The sequence below is a fragment of the Spodoptera frugiperda genome, chromosome 23 (genome assembly GCF_023101765.2).
Source record: "Spodoptera frugiperda isolate SF20-4 chromosome 23, AGI-APGP_CSIRO_Sfru_2.0, whole genome shotgun sequence".
NCBI lineage: Eukaryota > Metazoa > Arthropoda > Insecta > Lepidoptera > Noctuidae > Spodoptera > Spodoptera frugiperda.
In genome coordinates, this window is record NC_064234.1 from 1,483,990 (window position 1) to 1,510,238 (window position 26,249).

Genomic DNA, 26,249 nt, shown 5'->3' on the forward strand with positions numbered 1-26,249 from the left:
AGTTCCCTAAGAAAAGGAAGATCCTCCGACCAGACGAGGTGAGCAGCCTGGCGGGCTTTCTGCCCAGCTGTTGTTCGTTGGGATTTTCTATCCGTGTTAATTCGCATGTAAACTTCATATGTGCGATTCAGGATATTTATGACGTCATCCGTTGATTTTCTCGTCGATAGTCTATGTGCAACTTCTGTCATCTGTCAATAGGGTATTATCCTACTAGTCAAATTCAATACTTTTATCGAAATGTCAAAAACGTTACTTTTCTATGAATTTTGTATGACATTGCAAATTATGACGTCATAATTTTTTTGCGTCAAATAGCATACTTATTACGCAAAAAATAGCAAGAAAAATTAAATAAATAAGTATATCGTCAAATGAATGAATAAAAAACGATTATTTTGGGATATCAAAATAATTTATTTTTGACCTAGGAAACTACCCAATTATCAGGTGTGGCCACATCACTCCCCTCAAGACCGGAGGTCAATCCTGTTGAGACGGCGGTCGATGCTTGAGATGGCGGTGCCAGAGCCAGTGTAGATTGTCCCTAGTTCCAGTGAGTCGGAACTGTGCCGCTGCATGCCCAGTGAGTCGGGTGCGCTGTGCAGGGCGATACTCCAGTGAGTCGGAGTAGTAAATTGTAGCAATTGCTTTTTGTAATTATCGTCAAAAATGTCATTTTTTATTTTAAAATAAAAATACCTTATTTTTTCAAGTCTTTTTTAAAAAAAAATCCCATCGAATTCCGAACTAAAAATTGGTACTGTACTTTTCATGGGACGTAATGATGATATTGAAACTTGTCCCATGTCTGTTGATGGGATGGGACACTGCCCATACAATTTTTTGCATGGTCCTTTACTTTTGGATTATGACTCCAACCGGAGTCATGGACATGTAAGTGTGATAAAAATGCTGCATTTGGAGTCACTAGACAGTGAACGTGTTAAACGCGCTAATCTCTGGAACTACTGGTCCGATATTAATAATTATTTTTGTGCTGTACAGGACGGTTATATAAGGCTATAAATAGGCTATAAAATATCCCGCTACGACAAAACCGAGCAGCGAGTGAAACTGTGTGGGAGTAGCTAGTTATAAATAAAAACTTTATCTACTTTTAATGAAAACAACAATCATCACAGAGGAACAATAATTTTGTTATATCATCGCCGATAAAATGAATAGTAGTATCACAGTATGTTAGTATTATGCATTGTCAGTACGGTGTATGAAATTTTTCTTATCTACCCACGATTAGGTATGTATATCCAGTATACATAGATACGTATATAAGTTATATAATAATACGTTAAACTCGACAGTTGTAAGCAGACCTTGGCTCTAAACACACGGTGAGTTTGCTTTGAATTTAAAATGAATAAACAAATTAGCATTACTTGTTTAATTGTTTATAAACTTAAGTGTTATTTGTATCTCGTTCAGACGATTTTATGATCTGTTTCGTAGATATAGGAGTGGGATTGATGGCATGAGAGGTTTTTGTGTGTGTAATAGTAAATTCTAGTATTTTTAAATGATGGTATCTGTTAGATAAGTATTTTTACTGAAGTACATAAATTATTAAGTAAAAATGTTGAAGTAGCATCTAAGCTTCCTTTTCATCGCTTTTATATTTTTTATGTAAGCGCTTAGTGCACATTTAACTAGAAAAAAGTAGGTACAGACTAATTTATTTATTTATTGTTAATTTAGCGTTTCATATCTATGTAGGTAATTAATTAAAAATCTTATCTTAATACTTATACTGGTGATTAATCACAGCTTTTATGTTTTTGCTCAATATATTTTTTTCTTATATTGTAATTTCTGCCTAAATCAAAATGAATTCCCACATACTTCTTTGAGAGCATTGGGATTTACATTCTGATCATTCAGATCATTTGGGATCTGTTTTTAATTTCCAAGTAACTAACGATCTTCCCCGACACATGTAATAATAATTGATTTAATTATTGATGCTGTGTGCTTTTCCATCAGTGAGTGATGTGCTAGCTATGCTGCGAAGATGTAATGGCTAAGCTGTGAACTTATGATAGTACGCTATGTTGCTGCGCGAGGAAGATGCGCAGCTTGAGTATGCGATGTATCGATAGCAGGGAAGCCATCCATAGCACCCATCTTTCCATTTAAAAAACATAGCTTAGCTGAGTCCGTTTCTACCAGTGCTATGCTATGTGTAGCAATGAATATGATTGGTGGAAGCCAAACGCATCCACAGCAACGTAACATTGTACATTTCTGGTGGAAAATCACGCTTATTATTGTTCTTCTACAGTTTTGTGATTGTGTGTAGTTGTGTACATATCATCGGATGACGATTTGTAAATATATAGTAAATGTATTGAATGATTCGGCAGAAGTTATTACCTTTGTATATTTTCCTTCTTGTCTGTTGTATTATCCCAAGTTTTTGACGCGGTGTAATGTGTCACCATCACCACTACTGAAATACAACACCAGAGGAGTTACAACTGCCGGACTTGTAACTCCTCTGGTGTTACGGATTTGTAGAGGCAGCGTCGATTGCTTACCATCGGGTAATCACTCAACTCGTTTGCTTGCCTATACCTTGTAGAGAATCGGCATCTGCATCGAGCTCAATCTTTAACCATATGCAATTTTGCATCCAACCACATCTAATCACTTTATCTTTCCCATAAAAATTCCTCTATTTAAAAGTTACCTTTACTTATCATCCAGAACACAAGATGGCGCCGATTCTCTACAAGGTAGATGCCAGCCCTCCCGCCAACGCGCTAAGGATCCTCTCAGAGATCATCGGGCTGGAACTCGAAGTCAGGGATGTCAACTTTGGTGCACTCGAACACAAGTCCCCTGAATATTTGAAGGTAAGTTCTTCAGAAAATTAGAAAAATAATAGGTATAAATGCAAATATGTAGGTGGTAGGTAAATAATAATAAAGCATAATTATGTATGTTGCTATGTTAATACATTTTTTTATAGGAATAAGCCGGTAAATGAGTAGACGAATCACCTGATGGTAAGCAATCGTTGCCGCCCATGGACACTCGAAACACCAGAGGCGTTACAAGTGCGTTGTCGGCCTTTTGGGGTTAGGAATTTAAGGGTTGTTGGGGAATCGGTGATTGAGACTGGGAAGGGGGATAATTGGACCTCCGGTAACACACTCGGTCGAGCCGGCCCATTCGTGCCGAAGCATGGCTCTCCCACACTTAATATACGACAAGCTTAAATGCAAATAGGTACGTACGTGGGAAATAATTAATAATATGTATTTTGCGATTTTTAAAATAATATTATTTTACTGAAAAAAGACTAATTAAAATGCTAATAATTATATTTCTACACATCTAAAGAGCTGCTGAAACTTACAAGGTTAAAGTTAACTGACCGCGAAATTTAATTGATTTCATCTAGAACTGGTTATTGCCATTTGTCATTTAATATTTCATATCTTTATTTTATTATTTATTATTTTGTCCCGCAGCGCAATCCTATGGGTACTATACCAACGTTGGTTGACGGGGACTTCGTCATCTCTGAAAGGTAATAATTTCATACAGAACATTGCTCATAGTTACGAGTACTTTACTACTTGAACATTGTTCATCTGGGAAAAACAACCCGGATCTTTTTAGGTCAGAGTGAATAGGTATTTTCTATGTCTGTGTGCTCCATCTTCGGCCACATCTTCGATTCGCCGTTTTGGCAGAAAGCGGGTTGGTAGCCAAAAACCCTTTGCTAGATCGGGTCTTTATTGTGACCGAAGAAAGGCAATAAAGTCAAAGTCAAAATTATTTATTTCAAATAGTCCAGGAAGGTACAATTATTTAATTTCCTTGAGGTATCGTACATATCTATACGAACGAATAATGTAAAGTACATTAGGTCATTTAGTGTTTTTACTATATAATATACTATAAGTATATTCTAAATAATATCATTCTTATATTCCTCCTAGCCACGCCACTATGAAGTACCTTCTGTCAGTGTACGGCGGTGACAAGAGCGAGTCTCTGTACCCGAGCGACGTGCGCACGCGCGCCATAGTGGACCAGTGCATATTCTTCAACGTCGGCATATTCTTCATCAGGCTCAAAGTTATTGTTGTAAGTATTTTAACTTGTTTTCATTTCGTAATAATAGGTAGATAGAACTCGATTTCATTTGGGAAGGGTGCCAGTGGAATTTCGAATTTAATGTTGCTAGGGTTGTGATAAAATCGAACTACAGTCGACTCTCGTTAATTCAAACTTTCGATAATTCCTACTCGTCACGATATAACGATATTATCACGTGGTCCCCAGAAAATCTTTATTGAACTATATCAATACATTTATAAACACTTTGTAATTCAAAAGAAAAAATCAGAAAATCATATCAATAATATCAGTAAACTATCCAAATAAAATTGAATATTGTTTATAGTACCTAGTACCTACACTATCTGCTTGAAATAAAGAAATCAGCGTTAAATCTGTTTTCATATCGATAAATACTTAAGTACATTTATTCCTCATGTTCCAGCTGCCTGCCATATTCGGTGACTTGGACGGTCCAACAGAGAAGCACAAGGCAGACATTGACGAAGCCTACGGCATCGTGGAGGCGTACCTGGCCAAGAACAAGTACCTCGCTGCCGACCACCTCACCATCGCCGACTTGAGCGTCGGAGCCACCACCATCTCTATGCAACCTTTACATAAACTCGACGCTGCCAAGTAAGTTAAACTTTAAAATAGTTTTTATTCTTTAGAATAGAATCAGGCGTTACTTTGCGAAAATTGATGCTATACTAACAATACAATAGATTTTTATTTTTAATTCCGCTTATTCGTAGCTTTTATTCCAAAAAACGGGTTTTCTATCACTTATAGGTGTCGTTATGGGAACATCATGTTAACCCATGGTTAAAAAAATTTATTGATAATTGTCTAAACTTCAAACCAACGTAAAATTGAAAGCACTAGCAACATGGTTGGCCGTGAGGTCGTTGCCCTTGTGGTTATCACTCAGCTGATATTATAATTTTATTGAGGCACTAAATCTCAAGTTGTTAAATAACTCTGTGTTAATTTTGACATGCGTGCACGGTTATAAATTAGCCTTGGAAGCGTGCAAGATTTCAGTTCAGCGTATAAAGCTACACATAACTATATACTAGCGTAAAAAACTAACAAACTTTAGTATTCTTAATTTTCTTATACCCTTAATGTGTTCTCCCTTCCAGGTTCCCCCTAACGGCTGCGTGGATGGCCAGGTTGGAGGAGCACCCATCAGTCCAGAAGTACCTGGTGCCCGGCGCCAAGATCCTCGGAGACATTGTCAACGCCGCCTGGGACAAGAATAAGAAGAAGTAGATTGTATAATAAAATGTTAATAATTGTCTTAGTTTTTTATTGACTTCTACTAACCTATACTATACATACAAAAGCATTACCACCTCAATAAACATACAGATAGCTGTATGTTTATTGAGGTGGTAATGCTTTTCTGTATTCCGTGGATTTAGGTTTTTAACTTGAATGTAAAACAGGTTAAAATATATATTAATCAAACATACAGGGTTTTTGTGTATGGACAGAATACTCTAATCTAGTGAAATAAATCTGAATTTGAAAACAATAATTCACAACTTAATACAAAATTATTTAACAAAGTTTCTAGAGATGTTCATTATTCTTTGTGTGCACTTACCCACTTTTCCTCAGTAACGCTTTGTGCCATTATTAAAAATTAAATCTTGTAAAGTATTAAATATACTCCGCTCATCACTTATATGCACGTTCTTACAAAAGAGAAAAAAGTAATTTACATAAAAATATTAACAACACCTATTCACCAAAGAAGTTCACCACAAAATGCCAATCCCTGTTTAATCGATTGCAGATGAGTTCCCCATCACTCCATGATAAGGAATGGTGCCGTGTGACCATGGAATAACCCACCCATGACCAACAATACTGGCATGACTGATCGAAATTATAACATGACTTACTGAACCATATAGCGTGATAAGAGTGTGATAACGGTATTACTTAGTGGTGTCGTGTGCTAAAAAATGTTAATAAAATAATTACTACAACAATGGTCAATGTTATGTAACAACATGTCAGGGCGTTGGCTGCAATATTTACGCCTTTTTATCCCTGAAGGTATATAGGCATAGGTGCACATTATGGCGCGTAATGCCGCTATGCAATGTACACCCACTTTTTACCATTTGTGTTATAAGTCCGATGAAACAGGTGGTGAGTCTATTGCCATATGGGCAGACTCCGTGCTACTACTGAGAAATATTAAAAAAACCGTTAAAATACTTTGCTCGATCCGGGAATCGAACCCGAGACCCCTTGTCCGGTAGTCGCCCTTGCGAGTGCAACCACTCGACCATCGAGGCAATGGAGGCACGTATATGTTGTGTGCACGTATATGCTCTGTAAACAGTAAATGATGTGTGAAATTACCTCTAATAGCGACGAATCTGTTAAAAAGGATCCAGTGTAAAATCGGATGTTCTATGTGTATGCGCCCTTAGGGGATGTATCGTCACCCTCCCGGCTAACTGTCCTAACTACAAATTGATGTTTTTCCAGGGCAACCGTTTTTCGGTCGGGCGTTACAGTTAAATTACTGTAGATGCGTTATTTGTGGCTTTATCAATGAATTCAAAAGTTTTTTTATATAGGTCTTGGCTTATTCTTTAATTTTGTAGTCGCCCTAAAGCCCTAAGGTATCTATTAAATGTCAGTGCAGATACGTCGGTTTGTGAGATACGACAGTTAGCGGGGAGGGCGACGGTATATGTGCCCTTAGGGGATGTGTATGCACCCTTTTTTTTGAGGGGGCAAATCATTCAACGACTTCTCGCGCCTTGGGCGAGGCAAAAGGAAGTATCAGACTCTTACTGTCTAAAAATCACCCGTTCCTTTTCCTGCTTTTAGCCGAAGCCCCGGTAATATTTTACGTTGTCCGCAACTCCGGATCGGGCATCAGTCCTACTGGGCCCCATCTGTGGTGGTCTGGCTCTTTGAGGCTAGCTACCATTGGTCGCCGTCCGCAGACTCGCATGTGTATGCGCCCTTAGGGGACGTAATTATTTAGTTCACATGACTATAAAAAAAAAACAAAATCATTGTTGGTTGTTGATATAAACATAACCTTTTTTTACTCTTATCAGTTAATTGCAATGATAAGAGTTTAGGATCGTGTGAACTGCCGTGTGTAACTCGAGATTACATACATATATTTGTAAGTATACTATTAGGTATGTATTTGTATAGTGTTATTTTGAATTTTAGAGTAAAGGTTGTGTATCTATCAATTTAATTATTTTTAAATTAAATAGTTCTTCTCTCACTAACCAGTTTATGATTTTAGTTAGAAGTTATACCAATTTCTTAATTTTTTTTATTGTTGTATTGTACCTATCCTGAGTTTTAGTGTAGTACCTATTGTAATTATCTGAGTGAGTTCCTAAATAAATAGGGATCCACGTTACAATGATAAGGATTTCCTTCATTCTTTTTAAATAAAAAATTATAACTAGCTTCGCTACTAGACTAGCGCCAAACTACATTTTACATAGGTACAAGGTTTACCTCTTTATAATATTAGTACAGATTAGTATAGATAAATACATATTTTTTATCAATAAAGAATATGGCGCCACTGCTATACAAGAGCAACTCCAGCCCTCCATCAAATGCGGTGCGGATGCTGGCTGATATCATCGGGCTGGAACTGGACCTGAAAGACGTCAGCTTACCTCACATGGAACATAAGTCGCCGGAACATCTGAAGGTATAACAAAGGGTGATATTATGGTCTATATTATCAATGTCAGGTAATTATTTAACGAGGAACTCGACTAATTTTAAGCTATGCTAGAGACTCATATTCATGAGCAGCATTCCGCGACACACGACGCGGAGACCGTCGTCGCGTCTGCTGACCGAAAAATATAATAATTAGTTTTTTTTTTATAAACTGATTGTTGGGTTATGATAGCAAGGCTTAGCCAAACTTTAGCCAGTCTTTATTTTATGTTTATTGTGAGTTATTGTCACTTTATTTATTATAATATAATTTATATAAATTCTACAGAATTATTTATTTTACAGCGCAATCCTATGGGAACTATCCCGACATTGATAGACGGCGACTTTATCATCTCTGAAAGGTTAGGTATTTATCATTTACTATTAATTGTTATTAGTCTTTATTAACTAAATCATTCTTTCATTGAGAAAGGTTCCCAAGGAACATCAAGATAATCAAAAATCATCAGGTTGAACAAAAAATTATTTATCTTAACGATTATGTAATTCCTAATTATATTTCTCCTCCAGCCATGCAACCATGAAGTACCTGCTATCAGTGTACAGTGGAGGTGAACTACGCGAGTCTCTGTACCCGAGCGACGTGCGCACGCGCGCCCTTGTCGACCAGTGCATGTTCTTCAATGCTGGCGTGTTCTTCCTCAAACTGTTGGGCTGTGTTGTAAGTATTAATATTTCTGAAAACATACAATATCACTAAAATTGTCTCTGAAATCTAAAACCATACTTAAAAAAAAACATATCTGCCTGCTTCTTTGAAGATAATACGGCATGCTGCTGTTTTACTGTCAATTTCCAAATCTACAGTCAGCAAGATTATAAAATTTTCTTTTTATTAATATTATTATTTTTTCTAGTTACCAGCTGTATTCGGAGACTTAGACGGTCCTACAGAGCAGCATAAAGCGGAAATTGATGCGGCATACAGCGTGCTGGAGGCGTATTTGAAAGATCACAAGTATATTGCAGCTGATCACTTAACTATAGCCGACCTGAGCGTTGGCGCTACTGCCATATCCATCCAGGTTGCTCATAAACTGGATGGTTCGAAGTGAGTGTTGATCTGGTTAGAGTTTAGCTTTTTAGGTACTGTGTATAATGATAGATAGTAATCACTTAAATCGTTTATTCACTAGGTCACATACCTAGGTGTTACATCTACGATTAGTGTATAACAACAGAGAGCGCTAAGCGCGTGACAATAGTTTATACAGGGTGTCCCTGAAGTCGACGTCCAACGGGCACTAGATGATCAGCAAGGTTCCAACTGTTATCAGAAAAATATAAAAAAATTCTAAGTCCTACAGTTTTTAAATTACAGTGACTTATGTGTTATCCACGAAAAAGTACACCCTGTGCCAGTCTTTTGACTCTTGTTGCTACAAATCTTTATTTTTTCGTCTGCAGTCTTCCTTACATTATCCTGAATAGTGCTCCAGTAATATGGAATCATAAATTCTTAGCCAACTGCTTTAGATTGGAAAACATTGTTAGTTTTAGAGGAACCAAATACTCTGAATAAAATATTCACCTTACTTTAAGTGACCATACTTAAAAAAAAATGTATTGCGCTAGTAGTGGCAAATTTCACCAAACTTGGCGCATTTAATAAGGATTCTAAAATGGCACAACACCTTGCATATTATTTTTTAGATTCGACACAAAAAAAGATTTTTCAACGAAACTCGGTTTCGATGAATTTATTTGAACTTACTAATATTTCTTCTAGTGTACTCAAATCATACGTTATAACCTTGTATGCACTAGACAACACTTTGCACGCGATTTGTTATCATCATGTTGATAATCAGCGAGGATCTCTTGTCAAACAATATTGTCTGTCTACTCATGATTTCGCTTGCAGCTTTCGTTGGCAATATTAATAGACTTACTAGAGGAACTGATGTTGTGTATCATGTTTCACTAAATAATATTGAATGATTGCAATATGATGTTCATAGTGCATCAAACACAATCAAAAGGAACGGACGCGGCAGATTCATGTACACAGCATATCGACGCGGTAGTGGTATGGTGTACATGAGCCCTTACGCACAATTACTCGTCATAACCCCATCAAAAAAAAAAAAGAAATGGGTGAATCCTCCGATTAAGTTACGTGTTCATGCCTTGTGATCAAATGCGGGATGAAGCATCAAATATTCTTTAGTTTGTCGAGAAAGAGTTATTTGCACCGTTACAAGGAATTGCAGGTAAAGCAAAAAATAATTTAAAAAATAAATAACACGGCGCAAGAAAGCCAGTGCTCAGCTAAAATGCCGAAGCCCGGGTACGATGGCTCGAGATGCACAACACCAGTTCGTCTAGCGATAATATTGCCGACGAATGTTGCAAGCGAAATCACGGGTAAACAGACAATGTTGTTTGACAAGAGATCCTCGCTGATTTTCAACATGATGATAACAAATAGCGTGCAAAGTGCTGTCTAGTGCATACGAGGTTATAACGTATGATTTGAGTACACTAGAAGAATTTTTAGTAAGTTCAAACATATTCATCGAAACGGAGTTTTGTTGAAAAATCTTTTTTTGTGTCGAATTTAAGAAATAATGTGCAAAGTGCTATACCATTTTAGAATCCTTATTAAATGCGCCAACTTTGGTGAAATTTGCCACTACTAGCGCCATACATAATTTATTCAGTACAGTCACTTAAAGTAAGGTGAAAATTTTATTCAGAGTATTTGGTTCCTCTAAAACTAACAATGTTTTCCAATCTAAAGCAGTTGGCTAAGAATTTATGATTCCGTATTACTAGAGCACTATTCAGGATAATGTAAGGAAGACTGCAGACGAAAAAATAAAGATTTGTAGCAACAAGAGTCAAAAGACTGGCACAGGGTGTACTTTTTCGTGTATAACACATAAGTCACTGTAATTTAAAAACTGTAGGACTTAGAATTTTTTTATATTTTTCTGATAACATTTGGAACCTTTCCGATCATCTGGTGCCTGTTGGACGTCGACTTCAGGGACACCCTATATAAGCAACGCTTACGTTAGTGTGCGTTGCCTTACTGAACCCTACAGCTTTATTAGACTGTCTCGTTTTCAAATGGTCTTACCTAATAGTGATTTTTATAATAAGTAACTATCGTGAGCATACTAAATTAACTAAAACACGGTTTACTCACGTAAATTAATGGGCGCGTCGGCGCACGCTGTTCATGATGAAGAGAAGAATTCTCCATTAATTTACGTGAGTAAACTGATTTTGAGAAAAGAATTGTATTTGTTTTTAGTTTTTCGAAAGTTTCTCAATTTCTTAAATCTAATAGCACGAAATCTGAAATTATGGTCGGTCAAGCTTTATTTAAGCTTTTTTTCTTATTTATACAAGCTCTCCATCACCCAGTATTAAAATATTTATAATATCCATATATTCTCTTTAATAAAATTACTGTCAATTTTTTTTCTAAAGGTTTCCCCTGACGTCTGCGTGGATGTCCAGGTTAGAAGAGCACCCATCATTCAAGAAGATCTTACTACCAGGTGTGAAAGTTTTAGATGAATTCGCCAATGCAGCCTGGCAGAAAAATAGAAAATAATTTATTGTATGAATATAATGTATTTTTAATTAATTAATTAATTGTATTTTTGTATTAAATTCCTTACCTAAGTAATTAATTAAATAAAATTATTAAAATAAATATAGTTCTTAGTTTTATTTTAAAGAAAATCTTAGTATTTTTTACCTGGTGGTAAGCAATCGCCGCCGCGCCGCTCCGCTGGACACCCGAAACACCAGAGTGCATTGTCGGCATTTTGGGGGTTAGGAATTTAAGGGCTGTTTGGGAATCGGCGATTGAGAAGATTGGGAAGGAAGGGGGGGGGTAATTGGGCCTCCGGTAAACTCACTTATACAACGAAACACAATAATACAACGTAAGCGTTGTTTCACGTCGGTTTTCTGTAAAGTCACTGTGGTATCACTCCTGTCGAGCCGGTTCATTCGTGCCGAACTATGGCTCTGCCACACTAAAAGCAATAAATTAGTACACACCTACACATTGTGTTGTGGGGCTGAAATACTGGGTGTTGGTCACCAGTTAGGTAGGGGAAAACCGGGAGACTTGCCCAGGTAGGATAGTTGAACCACCTTTCAAAATTGTATTTGGATTTAGTGCGAACGAAACGTCAAAACATTCATTGGTCGCACTCAAGAGGCCAATCATAAGTATGCAGCCATTTTGCATCTTAGTGGTGTGGTTCGTCAGTGACAATGTAAAACGTGTTTCTGTTGCTGCGGAGTATATTTTTTTGTTTTAAGTAGTTTTGTGATTGCTGTCCTATTTATTGAGGTACGTATTGTGTGTTGATATTATTATATTGCCAAACAAATGTAGTTTGACGTGTGCTTAGTGTTTTTTCTCTACGATCAGCGGTTTTTGTTTGTCATAAACTAAATTGGGAATTAGTGTGAGCGGGAGAGTTGCACCAGGGTGGTTGGGGGAGACTTGCTCAGTGGTTCATGTCTCCCTGTGCAGGGAAATTATACCTACTTAATATATTTTTTCTGTCTTAATATAATTTATTGTTTTTGCAGTGCCAACTTGTACGATGCCTTTTCAATACAAGCCTCCTGAAAATGCTCGCAAACGAAAAAAACTCACAAAAATGGAATTGCAAAATGCCATAGATGAAATTAAGGGAGGCGCTTCTATTCGACAAACTTGAAAAATAAATATGGCATTTTTGAAACAATTTTACAAAAAAACCGGCCAAGTGCGAGTCGGACTCGCCCATGAAGGGTTCCGTAGTAGCAAATAGATGCCACAATATAAAAGTTATAAAATAACTTGGTTTTGCATAGTGTTTGTATGAACGACAAAGTTATATTTGCGGTTTTTGAAAATGTTTTATTTCTTAAAAACTAATAATGATATCTCGTTCAAACCAATTTTCGTTGTTAGTTTCTATTGAAATCTACAGCATATATTTTTTTTAGTTTTCTCACTCTCTTATTTTAAAATTTTACACTTACACTCACTAATTTTTTCACTTTGGAAGCGTCTAACTTTCAAACGGTTGATTTTGACGAAAAATGGTTTTAGGAACCTTAATGCCTTTTTTAAAGCCCTATCCATAGACACCCATCACGGATAGGTTAGCTGAAAAATTTTTTTTTTAATCAGTTCCATGTATATGCCCTTTAATATTTAAATTTATTAATTTTTATTCAAAATTCGGATAGCGGTTATCAAAATACATCAACCTACAGAGTTTCAACTATGTAGGCCCAACAGTTTCGGAAATAAATGGCTGTGACATACGGACGGACAGACAGACAGACAGACATGACGAATCTATAAGGGTTCCGTTTTTTGCCATTTGGAACCCTGAAGAATGTTATGTTAATTACATTTTCTTTGATAGCAGTATTAAAAACAAGTTAATTACTGTATAAGATAAGATATTAAAACTATGATTGAAGCCGAAAATGATTTTTATTTTCCACAAAAACAATATGGTCAACTCTCCCCATACCTCGGTTCAAGTGTCCCTGTTGTTAGGGAGACTTGACTCATTTTTCATTTTTTAGTAAAATGCCAATAAAATGTTACTAGCGCATTTATTAGCAATATAATTAAGCACAAATATACCTACTAAAGTAAGGCATCACATAAGTGTATAATCGATTCTCTAAACCCAATAAACAAATAATTATGGTATTTTATATTAAAAGTGGTTCAACTCTCCCGGACTTCCCCTATGTATGATATCAATCGCAAGATGAGAGTAGAAAAGCTTTTTGCAATACCTTATTTGACTGATTACACTAGTTTACAATGAAAAAGTATCCGAAATAATTTTAACTAATTTTTGCTTGTCTATACATGCTAAATACGATTTGATAAGTAAAGTAATTTATTAGTTTAAGTTTTCAAGATACCTCATATCTCCCAAATTTTACGATTAACTTTGTTAGTTGGCATCAAATGTTAAAAATATCGTACTTTAGTGCTATGTTATGTATTACTGAATAATAAATGTGCTAAAAGTGAAAAAAAAGTGAAACTAAAAAATATTTTATAACATAATGTCTCGGAAATGAGTGAATAATCCCGTCAATTTTTGTTACTTTTGCGGAGAGGTGATATTTTTAGTAAACAAAGGTGTTCTATATCGAATATGATAAAAAAGCCTATTCTTACTACTTTAACAAAGACGTATCACACCAGGACAAAAGCTGGGTTTCACATTTCTGCTGCAATCCGTGTCCTAAAGGTTTGAGAAATTGGCTGAGTGGCAAAAAAACATAAATTCGTTTCTAATAAATGGAAACTAATTTATCTAAATAATTATTGTTTTCGTTACCAGCATGTGAAGATAAATAAAAAAAACTACTTTGCTTGAAGAATACTATTTTAAAGTCAAAATTTGTAGACCAGTGTTATGGATGGATCAGATGAATGTATATTTACAAAGGATAATAAATATTATGCACTATTTTAATTTTTCAACCTTCAACTCCGTTTTAATGAATGCTTTTAGTATTCATTTAATATGGGGGGGTATAGATGGCGCAAATGTAGGAAGACTAATCACAAAATATTAATTGTGATACTACCTAATTTCTTATTGGACGAAGATCTAGAAGTTCGCACTATCACCATCTTGTGGACAAAAACACAGTATCAAAAACTTTTCAAACTCCTATCATGTTCCTATTTCCTTTATTTTAAACGCCATCTAGAATTTTGTTTACAAACTTCAATCATGTTTATTGTTTTATTACCACTAGGTGGCGCTACGTATAGTGTTTGTGTGTGGATTATTTTTAAAATATGCGGAAATGATTGATGATGATGATTTAACTAGAATACCCATGTTTGTTATACCAAGAAATAAGTGAAATATGTAACCTATTTTTATACACCACTTGTTGAATGAGTTACTAACGCCATCTCTTAATTCTTTGTACTATGTACGTTCTTTAGATAAAACCGCCATCTATTGTTGAGGAATAAAACTTCTAAGTTATTTACACATTGACCTTGCTTTGCAACTTTCGAACTTAAAACGTTGGAACAACGACATTCGCTGGAATCGGAATTTGAATGGTATGGGCAGGCTCGGTTCGAGTCTCAACGGAACGTCAGAAACGTGTACGGCGAAGTGCGGTCGACTCGTCGATGCGCAGCTGTCCCGCAGCGCTTGTCAATTTTTAGTTTTTCCGGAACGCGTGTGTAAATAAACAAATTATATTTTTTCATTACAATATTATGAAGTGAAACTGAAGTTTGTTTAATTATCGTGCCGATTCAAAGTGGAGCGTTTTGAATGAATTTGTAACCGTTTCTCGCAATGACAACGGAGAGCACTCGGTTACCTTTTGAGAAACCGGAGGCATTAAAATGTTTCATGTGGTCTAATTGATGCCATTTTTTACATTAATAAGTGTATACGTTGATATAAGGACTATTGTGATTCGTTTAGTGACGCTTTGAGTTGTAACCGTTTCGATTTCGACTCGGTCGGTAGTCGTCTACACGTTTTAAAAATGAGTGTTTTAAGTGGTTTGAGTAAAGCTGACTTCAAAACTGCGAGTGATGGACTGCTGGAGCTGCCCGAGGAGCGGCTCCGCAGCCTCATGCGCACAGAACCCATCACCTCCGTCTACCACGTCGAACAGACACCCTTTGCAAGGTAAACAAACTTACTTTTAAACTTCGTATACCTGACGACAGACTGCGAACAATAAGTTTTTTTTTCATTACTCGTGAATGTAGCTAAGGACGCAAGCAAAGGAACTGCAAGCAAAAACCACGTTTTGTTTTTTGCGTGCATACTTGGTCTTGATAGATTGGTCCCACACTCCTACCCACACACACACAGCTGTCAAAGTTGTTAAAACTATTTACAAACTTTTTTGTGTCATTATCTTAACAAGTTTTAATGAATTCTTACCAGGAATGACATAAAGGGTTTCAGTTGTGCTATTGGAATGTGTTTTAAGTCTCAAAAAAGTGTATAAAATGTGTTATGATGTGATATTTTATGCATATTATTGTTATCACAAAGTGGCTGGCAGTCTATAATCTAAAACTTTATCATAACTGTGTGTCATACAGCCAATACAATAGATATAAATTGGCAGAATGGAAGATACCTGTGCCTAGTGCAATTTATATTGTTTTCAATATGGTTACAAAATGGCAAAGTTAACTATTTATCAGCATGTTCTTGATAATAATGAGTGATGAGTGTAAAGGAGCAAGATAACACTGATAACAAGTATTTTTCGCTATAAAGGAAGACTTAAAACAATTTTCAATGCAAACAAAATGATGTTACCAACATAGTGTACAAACATGCATAAAATCTTATTTACTTAATAAATAACTTTATCTTTTTAAAAACTATATTTCTAGAAGTTTTAATTGATGTAATAAGAATTGTTTGAAGATGATAACAGTTTTATTTCATTTACAAGGTTTCATCATGACATTGGTAATATTTAAAATGTGATTTTTATCTAGTTTACTGTTTTTTTCTTTTATATTCATAAATCTTGTACAATTGTTTAGACTATGTATTTGTAATTAATGACCAATGGTATTTACAGTTCATTTAAATATACCATGTAATTAGATAATCTTGTTAAAATATGCAATTTGCTTATATTTTTCTAGTAACTTACATAAAATAACTTACATAAAAAAAATAACAACTCATTCATTACATGCATTACAAATAAAATTCAACAATCATAGCACAAAATGACCAATTAAATGGAAACATACCTAATTAAAGTTATTGTAATCATCTTTAGTGGCCTAATAAATTGTATAAATAACTAGTTATGTATACAATTACTGATCTGATACTAAACTAAGTAACTACCTATATTTTTGGTAGTTCCTTGTTACCTTTACTATATTTATTACTCATTTCATGAACCATAGTTGGCTTCATTTACTTAACTAAATTACAATCGTTTTTTGTTTGTTATAAGCTTCTATCATAGGGATGTTATGATCCTAGAATTTTTCTATCTACCTAAATTACCTAGGTTTCAATCCTTGTCTTTTGCTATTTAGGCTATTAGTTATTATCGTTATGTACATAAGCATAGTGTAACTTTCTCATTTCTAAGTGAGGGGTTACACCTCAATCTTGCTTCTAAAAACCATGACATCAGTCTCCCATTAAACGTCAAGTAGGTAGCCGTCCTGTCGCCCAACGTGACATAATTAGTGAATCAATCAGTCTGTCGAGAATATGCGCCGTGCATACGAACACAAAGTCGGCATTGTGATCAAATGTCGAGGAACGCGGCCATTCAGCCGTTGCAACTTGAATGTCCGTTTTCCCGCCTTTATTTGTCAGCTGCCATCTTTCTTTGCGGTTGGGGTTGACGTACCTAGTTTTAAAGCACAGTTCGTTTCGTGAAATAACTATAACGATAATAGGAACCTATATTACAGACATGAGACAGTACATAGGTACACTTTTTGACAACTTTTGTCGTGTAGATTTGCTATTTTAGTCATCATCATTTAAATTAACCCTTATATTTTCTTGAATTAAGAAGACATCCTCTGGTGAACATAGACCCCCAAATCTTTAACAATAGGTAGTGTAGTGTGTAGTAGTCTATTCTCTTACAGAATAGAATTGAAAAACGCGTGAAAAAATGTAATTGTCACGGTATTGAATTATACCACAATACTAGATTGCATGTACCGAAAATTTCATGATATTGATTACATTCTATCCGTTGAATTGCTCTACACGAGAACATTTTGTACGGTTCTGAAGAATTCCGAGTAAGGCGCTAAGTTTAACGCGCTTACGTGGATTAAGATTACGAAAAAATAACTGAATTATCTTATCTTGGTGTCAGGTAGTAGGCGTACTAAGTAGAACACGATTTGTACTAAGAAATTGTTAGAACAATTGAAAGATTATAAAAAGTAAAGTACAGTAACTACCTAATTTAATGTTTACATAGGTATTCCACTAATAATTAGAGGATAATAATTAGAGTCTAATTACTACGAATTGCGTTGCAGTACATAACTAACCTCCCTAATAAGAAACACGTCGTTACACTAGTTACTAGTGTAACGACGTGTATTAATTCTACTAGTGACTAGTAGAATTAATTGACATTATAATTGATAATAATATCAATATGTAAGTATTTAAATTAATGTAGTTATTGTTGGTCGCAAGAAGTTGATTACCCGACCCAGTTTGATGAATTAATTAATTTAGAAGGCGCTGTTATAGACTCGATAGTATAAGATTAGTGACATATTAATCAATATTGCATATAACAATGAAATTAATATTAATTAACAAGTCAATCTGAATATTCTGAACGGAATCAATAGGTAGGTATTTTACCTACCAGTAGTAGTTGTAGTTGTTCAAGTATTGTGAATACTTAAAACAGCTGATTGCGTTTATCAAATCCGACGTTAGTATCTAATAGGCACTTATCACTACTTAAAGTGGATACTGGTCAAACAATACTCTAAATTCATGTTCAAATGACGATTTTAACGTAATGTAACGTACAATTACCTACCACACTTGTTGCTATTCAACACTAACTATCATGGTCAAATATTTCCATGTAGTCACTTGTGTATAATAGTTACAAATAATCTATGTGATTAGTAAAAGATTAAGTATGAACTCTCCAAAACTCCAAATTACGACGAAAACAGGTGTAATATTGACCAATAACTGATAACTTATGTATTTTTTTCATTACCAATTTAATTAGTTAGTTACTCGACCATAACTACCTATTTAAGCAAATTAAATTAACATAGGAATCGCAACGTTCCTGAATAGTTCGTTTTATTTAATACATTATTAAAAACAAAACGAGATACTACTCTATTAAAATAATTATAAAGTGCATTTTTAATTAATAATCGCGAGTAAGTTGAGTATCATTTATCAAGCCTCGTTGCGCGTCAGCATTTAGTAAGACATACATATGTATTATTATGTGTGTGTGACGTAAAACACATCATACTGTTGTTTCGAGTTGTAGACGGGTTCGATTACGATAGCTATCTAACAAGTATAACACGTAAATAGTACTAGAATTATGAATATCACACGTAGCATTGTACACATGTATTATAAGTGAATTTTATAATTTCCTACCCGATGTCTATTTCCAGAATTGACACAATTATGACGCAATTATGGGAATGGCGTCAGACGTCACGTTCAGAATGTGGTTATTTTACTTTTGAGATTCTAAACTGCAATATTTTTGTAAATTTTCAGGAAAATATATTTTAGTCACGTATAAATAAGGATAATAGAGGCCTTTGCCCTGCAGTGGGACGACCATGGCTGAAATTAAATAAATACGTGCAAATAAAATAATTATTCCTTTAACTAACTTCAACATACGTTAAGTATCAAAACGCTTGCCGTATCACGCCATACCATTATTTTATGCGAACATTTAATTTGCATCGTTCTAAACCGTCCATTTCTTTAGTTCGTGACGATGCAGTCACGGGTGTACCGTTCTTTACTACCGGTCCTACTTAGCTGCCAACCAGTTAATTGTAGTTTTTGTCAAATGATTAGTATTCTCCCCTCTTCTATACCGGCTACCGACAAGTTCTACTGGTTGGAAAAAAAGGTGCCTTTTCCCCTCACCATGTGTCGTAGTCTTGCAGTGTGAGTTTTTATAATAATCACATTAGTTAATTACTTAGATTTTCGCAGATACTGTTAGACAGCGATGGTGTTAAAATGTGAGCTCGGTTCTCTGATATACAATATACTTCCTTTGTTGTGTTCTAAGAAATGAAGCAGTTCTTTGGATCTTCTATGGTGCAACATCTAGAATTACTAAACAATCACAAAACAACAAACACAAAACAAAGTTTATCAATCGTTTTTCTGACTCTTACAGCCGTACTCAGAGTTATTTCATGACAGTTTTTCGGAATAAAATCGTTGTTAAGAAATAGTTTCAGTAATCATTAAATGTCTCCGAGTACAGTACAGTGCAGTTCAGTACATAAACTACAAAGCATGCATTAAATATTCCATGGAATGCTTCGTGCTTATTAGAAACCCATATAAAATTAGTACGAAGAATTGATTTTAATTACCATTCACAAAGTCATCGTTTAGTGTTGCTCATTAGGTTCACGTATTTACTTAGTATGTTTCCGTTGCAAACAGACTACTGAACTACTACGCCAATAAAGGAGTGGTCATCATATGAGTCCGCAAATGGATATTAGTGGCAACAAACTTGGGCGAGCGTTTAAACCAGTCCGAGGAAGATCACTTAACCTAATAAATATACTAGGTATTCAGAATATTACGACATACTTCTTTGATCAATTTCACGATTATAGAAAATGTACACCTCGTATGTAATTTGATTAACGTGATTTAATTTATATTTTCTATTTAGGTAACCCTAATAGGATACCCAAACTGGATATGCACGTTCTTTCTAACATTTGTTCCACACGATAGGAGTAACGAATATTAAAAATAACGTTAGATCATTTCTATAATTAGATGGTGTTATTTATTTCATATTTATCACAAAAGTCAACTATCGGAAATAGCCCCCGGTCACTTGGTTACGGTTAGTTTAAGTGAAATTTAACATTTCAACAAGGTATGGCCGACTGGCGTTTGAGTAGGTAAATGAAAGGAATCATTTAGCGCCCGCCAGCGGTTATTGGCAATTTCTCCGCGCGACGTCGCCTGGGGCGCCTCGTTTCCCGGGAGCCCGGCGCGACTCGACGCGATAGCAGTTTTTGCTCGTCCGGCGACGCCGGCGCTGGCGAGATGTAATCGTGGACTTTCTACAGCTGAGCGGTTGGTCGTCGAAGCGGTTTCACTTTCATGCGGCGGCGGAATGCGGCCGGACCTCCGACCCGCGGCCGCCGTGTCACCGCCGCTTTGCCTCCCTCCACACACGCCCTTACAAACGTATGCACATGCACGCAGACGATTATGCCCAACAAGCTTTGCATATCAACGACACCTCCAAGTCCATCGGATTACACAGTTGAATTATTTAATAAGCTTCATGTGGTGACATAACGGTTTTCTTTTTCTCACATTCTGTTAAAGATTTAAATTAACTTACCTTCTTATAAATACCTTGTTGATATAAATCGGTCGCGGGTTAGTTAATTTTGATTCTACGATCGGCCCGAATACCTGAGTTGGATGCCGGCGCCGACTGGCAAGCTATCCGTGCTAATATCTTATTCGTGTCATTAGTGCGAAATGCCAGCCGTTTGGCACCCGCGGCGCCGGCCTCAGCGTTCCCTCGCGGCCGATGCACTGCCCTGGGCTGCACCAGCTAAATTCGGGTCCGTTGCATCACGCATCACTTTCGGTTTCGTTTGTCACGAGGCTATTTTAGATCGAGTGTCGATTATTAGAACGCTGTTTTTAGCCGTAGCCCGTTAGACATTCGGAATGCTCTGGCATCATGACATGACTAACCAACGCAGCGGTCAGGAAACTCAATTAACTAGTTATTTGACTAAAGCGGAACCTCACATTTCTAATTCAAATAAGACAACAGTAGTAAGAGGTTACAATAAGGCTACTGCTGCATATGTGTCAAAGTCGGCTCCTAATATGCAGTGAGTCTCGACGGTGTGCTGCAGTTATCTCGAGTTTGCGGAACGAAACCCGATCCGTATGCAGCGGCACGCGAGCGAGGCCAGCGCGTCCGCCGCATATACCATACCTTATCTACCGTTGCGTTGGGCTAAACAACTATTTTTCTTAACCCATGATCTATTTTACTACATCTACCGCCCTGAATGTAACTACGACTGCATCTATTCTCATCAATTTTGGTTGGTAATTATGTAATTTGGAGGTATGGTAATTCTTTTACGACGTCCTGGTGACTGTGGTCGATGGACTTGCCCTTCATTCGCAAGGTCGTCGGGCAAATGGTCACCTGTGTCGGGATCGCAGGCGGGCGTGCGCCGACCGCTGGTTGTGCAATCAGCGCGACACCTCGGCGCACGTGGGCGTTCGCTTGCCGCTCGAGAACAATCGAGCCTCTCATTCAACAACACAGCCGCTGGAATGCGGGTTTTTGATATCGTTACAAAACCAACAGTAACGGTGGGCCAATGTCAACACGGCTCCTGTATTGACTTTTAGATTGTCTGTATGGTAATGTGATCGCCGCCGCGCGGTGTCTGCATCGCGTATTAACCGCGCATTCGTGTAGGCGACTAGATTTTCCGACACTCGGGTTGGGCCACTTGGCATAATGTGGCCACGCAGCGCCGCTACGTAGCGAAAGTCTGGCCGACCTTCGGCGTCTAGATATGGGCAGTAATACTCAGATCTCGATATACCTAATTACGAAGCAGCTAAGAAACTGCTCGCTTGACAAGTTGTATGAATTAAACGTTGACTGATTATGATACGCGACTCGATCTTCCCTATCGCGTTTAGTTATGCGACCTGCACTCGATAATAACAACTGTCTTATTACTTCATCAGGAGAGGCGGTTATTGTATGTTTATATTTGTGTTGGCGAGAAGATCACAGTCTCGAAATAGTTGGATGGATCGCATACCTAGATTATTCCTGCGATATTATCGGCTCGACGACTACGGCGCAGTCCTGTCTATCGTTGACAATATTTTTAGTATTGACAATCTTGGATATGCAAGATGGCATCGCCTATCAGACTAGTGTCATGAACTAATTTTAGAATACGATATCGTATGGAATATTAGAATATCGGAGTAGTTACTCACACTTTATTATTCTTTAGATCTAAATATGTGGTTTACGTTGTTTTTGTTGACCGAAGTAAATAAACATGCTTGATTTTAGCTTAGTGTAAAATTTTGTTTAATGAATCTGAAAGAAGAAATAATATGTTAACTATAATAAAGTTAACATTTAGCCTGGGCACTACACGTTAGTGTTTGGATCTATCTAGGATGCCCCAGTGAGCTCAATTGCTTTTCGCCTGAATCAGACGTATTAGCATTAGCATGAATAACAAAGTTATGACATTTCATTATCTACACTAATATTATAAAGAGGAAAACTTTGTTTGTTTGTTTGTTTGTTTGGTTGTAATGAATAGGCTCAAAAACTACTGGACCGATTTTAAAAATTCTTTCACCATTCGAAAGCTACATTATCCACGAGTAACATAGGCTATATTTTATTTTGGAAAAAAATAGGGTTCCGTAAGATATTTGGATTTTTCGGACACAAACTGAAAAAAATCAACCAAAGAAGTTACTTATTTTGCGTACGCTGCCTAAACTACAAAAGATAGAACCATAAAATGTTATAATTATTTGTAGATCTGATAAATATCTACAAAAAAGTCCGCGACACACTATACCTATCTATGTCGAGTGAGGCACAACAACCACATTTTTATTTAAAAATCTTGAATTTTTTTGGACTACATTTAAACGCGTTTATTTTACTCATGCTATTAATCCTTATCAAAATAAATTATTTCATCAATAAGTACAGTTTATGTTGATAATATTTGGTCTTTGAATGATTAAAATTGGACGTTTGGTTTTGAAGTTGTGGTGAAATTAAAATATTACGATTTCTGCTTCACGGCCCGTTGCGAAGTGGACGTCGCTAAGGCCAGGGGTGCGCGTGCGGGAGAGGTCGCGGCTCACACTTACGCCGTTACGCCTAAACCAGTAAACCGAACATTTTGATGATATTTGGTACAGAGAAAGAATAGACCCTGAAGAACAACATAGACTACTTTTTATTGCAAAACAATAGGGGAGAATGGGTAAAAATAAGGTATGAATGTTCATATGGAAATTCGTCATTTTTAAAGCTGTAACAGTGAAACTTTGTATTTAGACACTTAATGGGGAACGAAAGAACATAGGCTACTTTTTATTGTTTTTTATTGTTTTAAAATCGGTCCAGTAGTTTTTGAGCCTATTCATTACAACCAAACAAACAAACAAACAAACAAAGTTTTCCTCTTTATAATATTAGTGTAGATAATGAAATGTCATAACTTTGTTATTCATGCTTTGTTATTTATTGCAAAAAAATAAATAGGGGAGAATGGTTAAAAATAGGGGAGAGTGGGTAAAAATAGGGGATGTATGGTCATATGGAAATTGGTCATTTTTAAAGCTCTAACAGTGTAACTTTGTATTGAGACACTTAATGGGAAACGAAAGAACATAGGCTACTTTTTATTGCAAAATATAGGGGAGAGTGGGTAAAAATAGGGGATGAATGGTCATATGGAAATTCGCCATTTTTAAAGCTGTAACAGTGAAACTTTGTATTTAGACACTTAATGGGAAACGAAAGAACATAGGCTACTTTTTATTGCAAAATATAGGGGAGAGTGGGTAAAAATAGGGGATGAATGGTCATATGGAAATTCGCCATTTTTAAAGCTGTAACATAGGGGAGAGTGGGTAAAAATAGGGGATGAATGGTCATATGGAAATTCGTCATTTTTAAAGCTGTAACAGTGAAACTTTGTATTTAGATACTTTATGGGGAACGAAAGAACATAGGCTACTTTTTATAGCAAATAAAAAGAGTAGGAGGCGTTTTAATTTTGACCACCAACCACTAACACAACCACGCGGACGAAGTCGCGGGCAAAAGCTAGTGTAACATAAATGGACTTTCCTAAGAAATTAGGCCAAGTCTTACCTTATTTATTTCGTATGTCATTATCTTCACTCTACCTGGAAACATAATTTACCTTATCGTCGTTATCGGTATGGATGCAAATGCGTTGAGGTGGTAATACCTATGTATCCGTACAAAGGTCTCGGACTAATATTGACGTGTCTCGGTTACACTGTTTGCACGCTTGATGGATGCGGTTCGCCGTTGAGACTATTTACACTCCCTTCCATAACCTTGGACCGAGTTCAGTGACTCGTCCGTCATACGCATCTCGCTTGTCTTTAATTGTACACTTCCGGAGTATTTCCATCCAGTCGGTAGCTACGGTATCGGGCGTCACGTTCACGTGCATCCTGCCTAAGAATGCGTTCTATTTATACGACATGATTTGTGGAGCGTGCTGCTGCTCACTAAACTTGTGTAAGTGATGCTGACTTTAATGCTGAAATGCATTACATTTTATTGCTAGTTTACTAATTTCGACCTAATACTCACGTCAGCGATGATGGATCCTACGATTCGGCTCGTATTGGCTGTAAACGGCGATGTTATTCCTGCATACCACGGTGGGGATTTATAGCGCGTCGACCGGCGCTGCGTAAATATAATTAGAGAGGCTATTTATCAGCACGGCGGAAGGGCGCTCGCTATCGCCGCCGTAAATCTCCTGTAGCCTCTGACGGCTCAATCCGGCGAAGAAATGGAATGTCATGCTAATCGCGAAGGAGAGGACCGCGCGAATTTGTCTGTCGGCCGCTCGGATCTATCCCCCATACGTTACAATCAGCCAGGATTACGACCGCTGCACTCTGCTTATTTGCGCAGACGGATAGACTAGAACCGCGCCGATGCGGTATTCAGGATTTAGATTAATTTATGCTTATTCTAACTTAAACCCAGACAGCATTCCATTCCGAATGTTTGGCTTGAACTGAACACATTTTGTTTTGGTTATATCGTGTGCGAAGTAAGCAGCTAGTCCAAGGGCAGCGTAGTCGGCGGCGCGTGCGCAGCGGGGCGGGTAATTGGAGCCGTCGCCGGCCGTGCCAGCTCCCCACACATCAAACTGAACACACTAAGTTCTCTATTTGCTATATGATCAGAAATTAATGCTCTGCTTATCCACAACTTAGTTACTTAAAAATGTACGTAATAGGTAGGTTGATTTGTGTGATTAAAATACTACACGGTTACGTGATCCATGTATTTCATAACGTTTGAATAATAATTAGGCAACGTTGTTAAGGTCACTCATTAATATAAAGTTTGTTTTGTTTGAAGGATTTATATTATGATTATTTTATACACCTAATCGGTATTATTAATAAACAAATGCCCGTCTTACTTTTGTACTTAAGTATTTGCCATTAGCTGTACTTAGGTTCCAGATCGAGTCGATTTATGGCTTAGGGTAATTAAATCTTATGAACACCTAAGATTAAATTTCTATTATTCTATTTAGTTAAAGAGACGAATGGCAACACTGGAACAAATACCAATCAATATTTTGAAATGTTGCTTGCTACTAAGATAGGTTATCTACCATTTTTGTCCTGTCAATATCTGGGAATCTTCGTTTGGTATAACCGCATGCATAACTTGTTGCAGTTGTTGCGAATATGAGCATCGTTGCCTAGGTAGATACGTAGATGGTGGTTGTGCAACTTTGTAAGTGCTTGCGGGGTGGTCAGGCGAGCACAGGTCTGAAAAGGCGCATCTGTGCATTA

The 26,249-nt window shown here is 36.7% G+C and overlaps 3 protein-coding genes across 6 annotated transcripts in view; all 3 read left to right on the plus strand.

The window, feature by feature from the left end:
• Positions 1 to 1,206: 1,206 nt before the first annotated feature.
• On the plus strand, positions 1,207 to 5,393 carry LOC118266709 (glutathione S-transferase 1). The gene is made up of 6 exons (XM_050703296.1): positions 1,207 to 1,355; positions 2,725 to 2,873; positions 3,495 to 3,553; positions 3,969 to 4,116; positions 4,535 to 4,728; positions 5,238 to 5,393. The coding sequence occupies exons 2-6, from the start codon at positions 2,733 to 2,735 to the stop codon at positions 5,365 to 5,367; spliced, it is 672 nt and encodes a 223-aa protein (XP_050559253.1). The 5' UTR covers positions 1,207 to 1,355; positions 2,725 to 2,732; the 3' UTR covers positions 5,368 to 5,393.
• Positions 5,394 to 7,292: 1,899 nt separating this feature from the next.
• Positions 7,293 to 11,511, plus strand: LOC118267113 (glutathione S-transferase 1-like). Its single transcript, XM_035580911.2, has 6 exons — positions 7,293 to 7,315; positions 7,667 to 7,810; positions 8,131 to 8,189; positions 8,359 to 8,509; positions 8,706 to 8,899; positions 11,290 to 11,511. Exons 2-6 carry the CDS (start codon positions 7,670 to 7,672, stop codon positions 11,414 to 11,416), a joined length of 672 nt encoding a protein of 223 aa, XP_035436804.2. The 5' UTR covers positions 7,293 to 7,315; positions 7,667 to 7,669; the 3' UTR covers positions 11,417 to 11,511.
• A 3,429-nt stretch (positions 11,512 to 14,940) lies between these two features.
• The window catches only part of LOC118266615 (death-associated protein kinase related), a 162,439-nt gene continuing 151,130 nt past the window's right edge, over positions 14,941 to 26,249 (plus strand). For 2 of the 4 annotated variants that reach the window (XM_035580064.2, XM_035580063.2), the window contains exon 1: positions 14,941 to 15,518. In XM_035580064.2, coding sequence (XP_035435957.1) covers positions 15,373 to 15,518 — 146 coding nt within the window. In that variant the 5' untranslated portion in view covers positions 14,941 to 15,372. The remainder of the gene's footprint in view (positions 15,519 to 26,249) is intronic. The other 2 variants (XM_035580061.2, XM_035580062.2) reach the window with 1 other exon arrangement.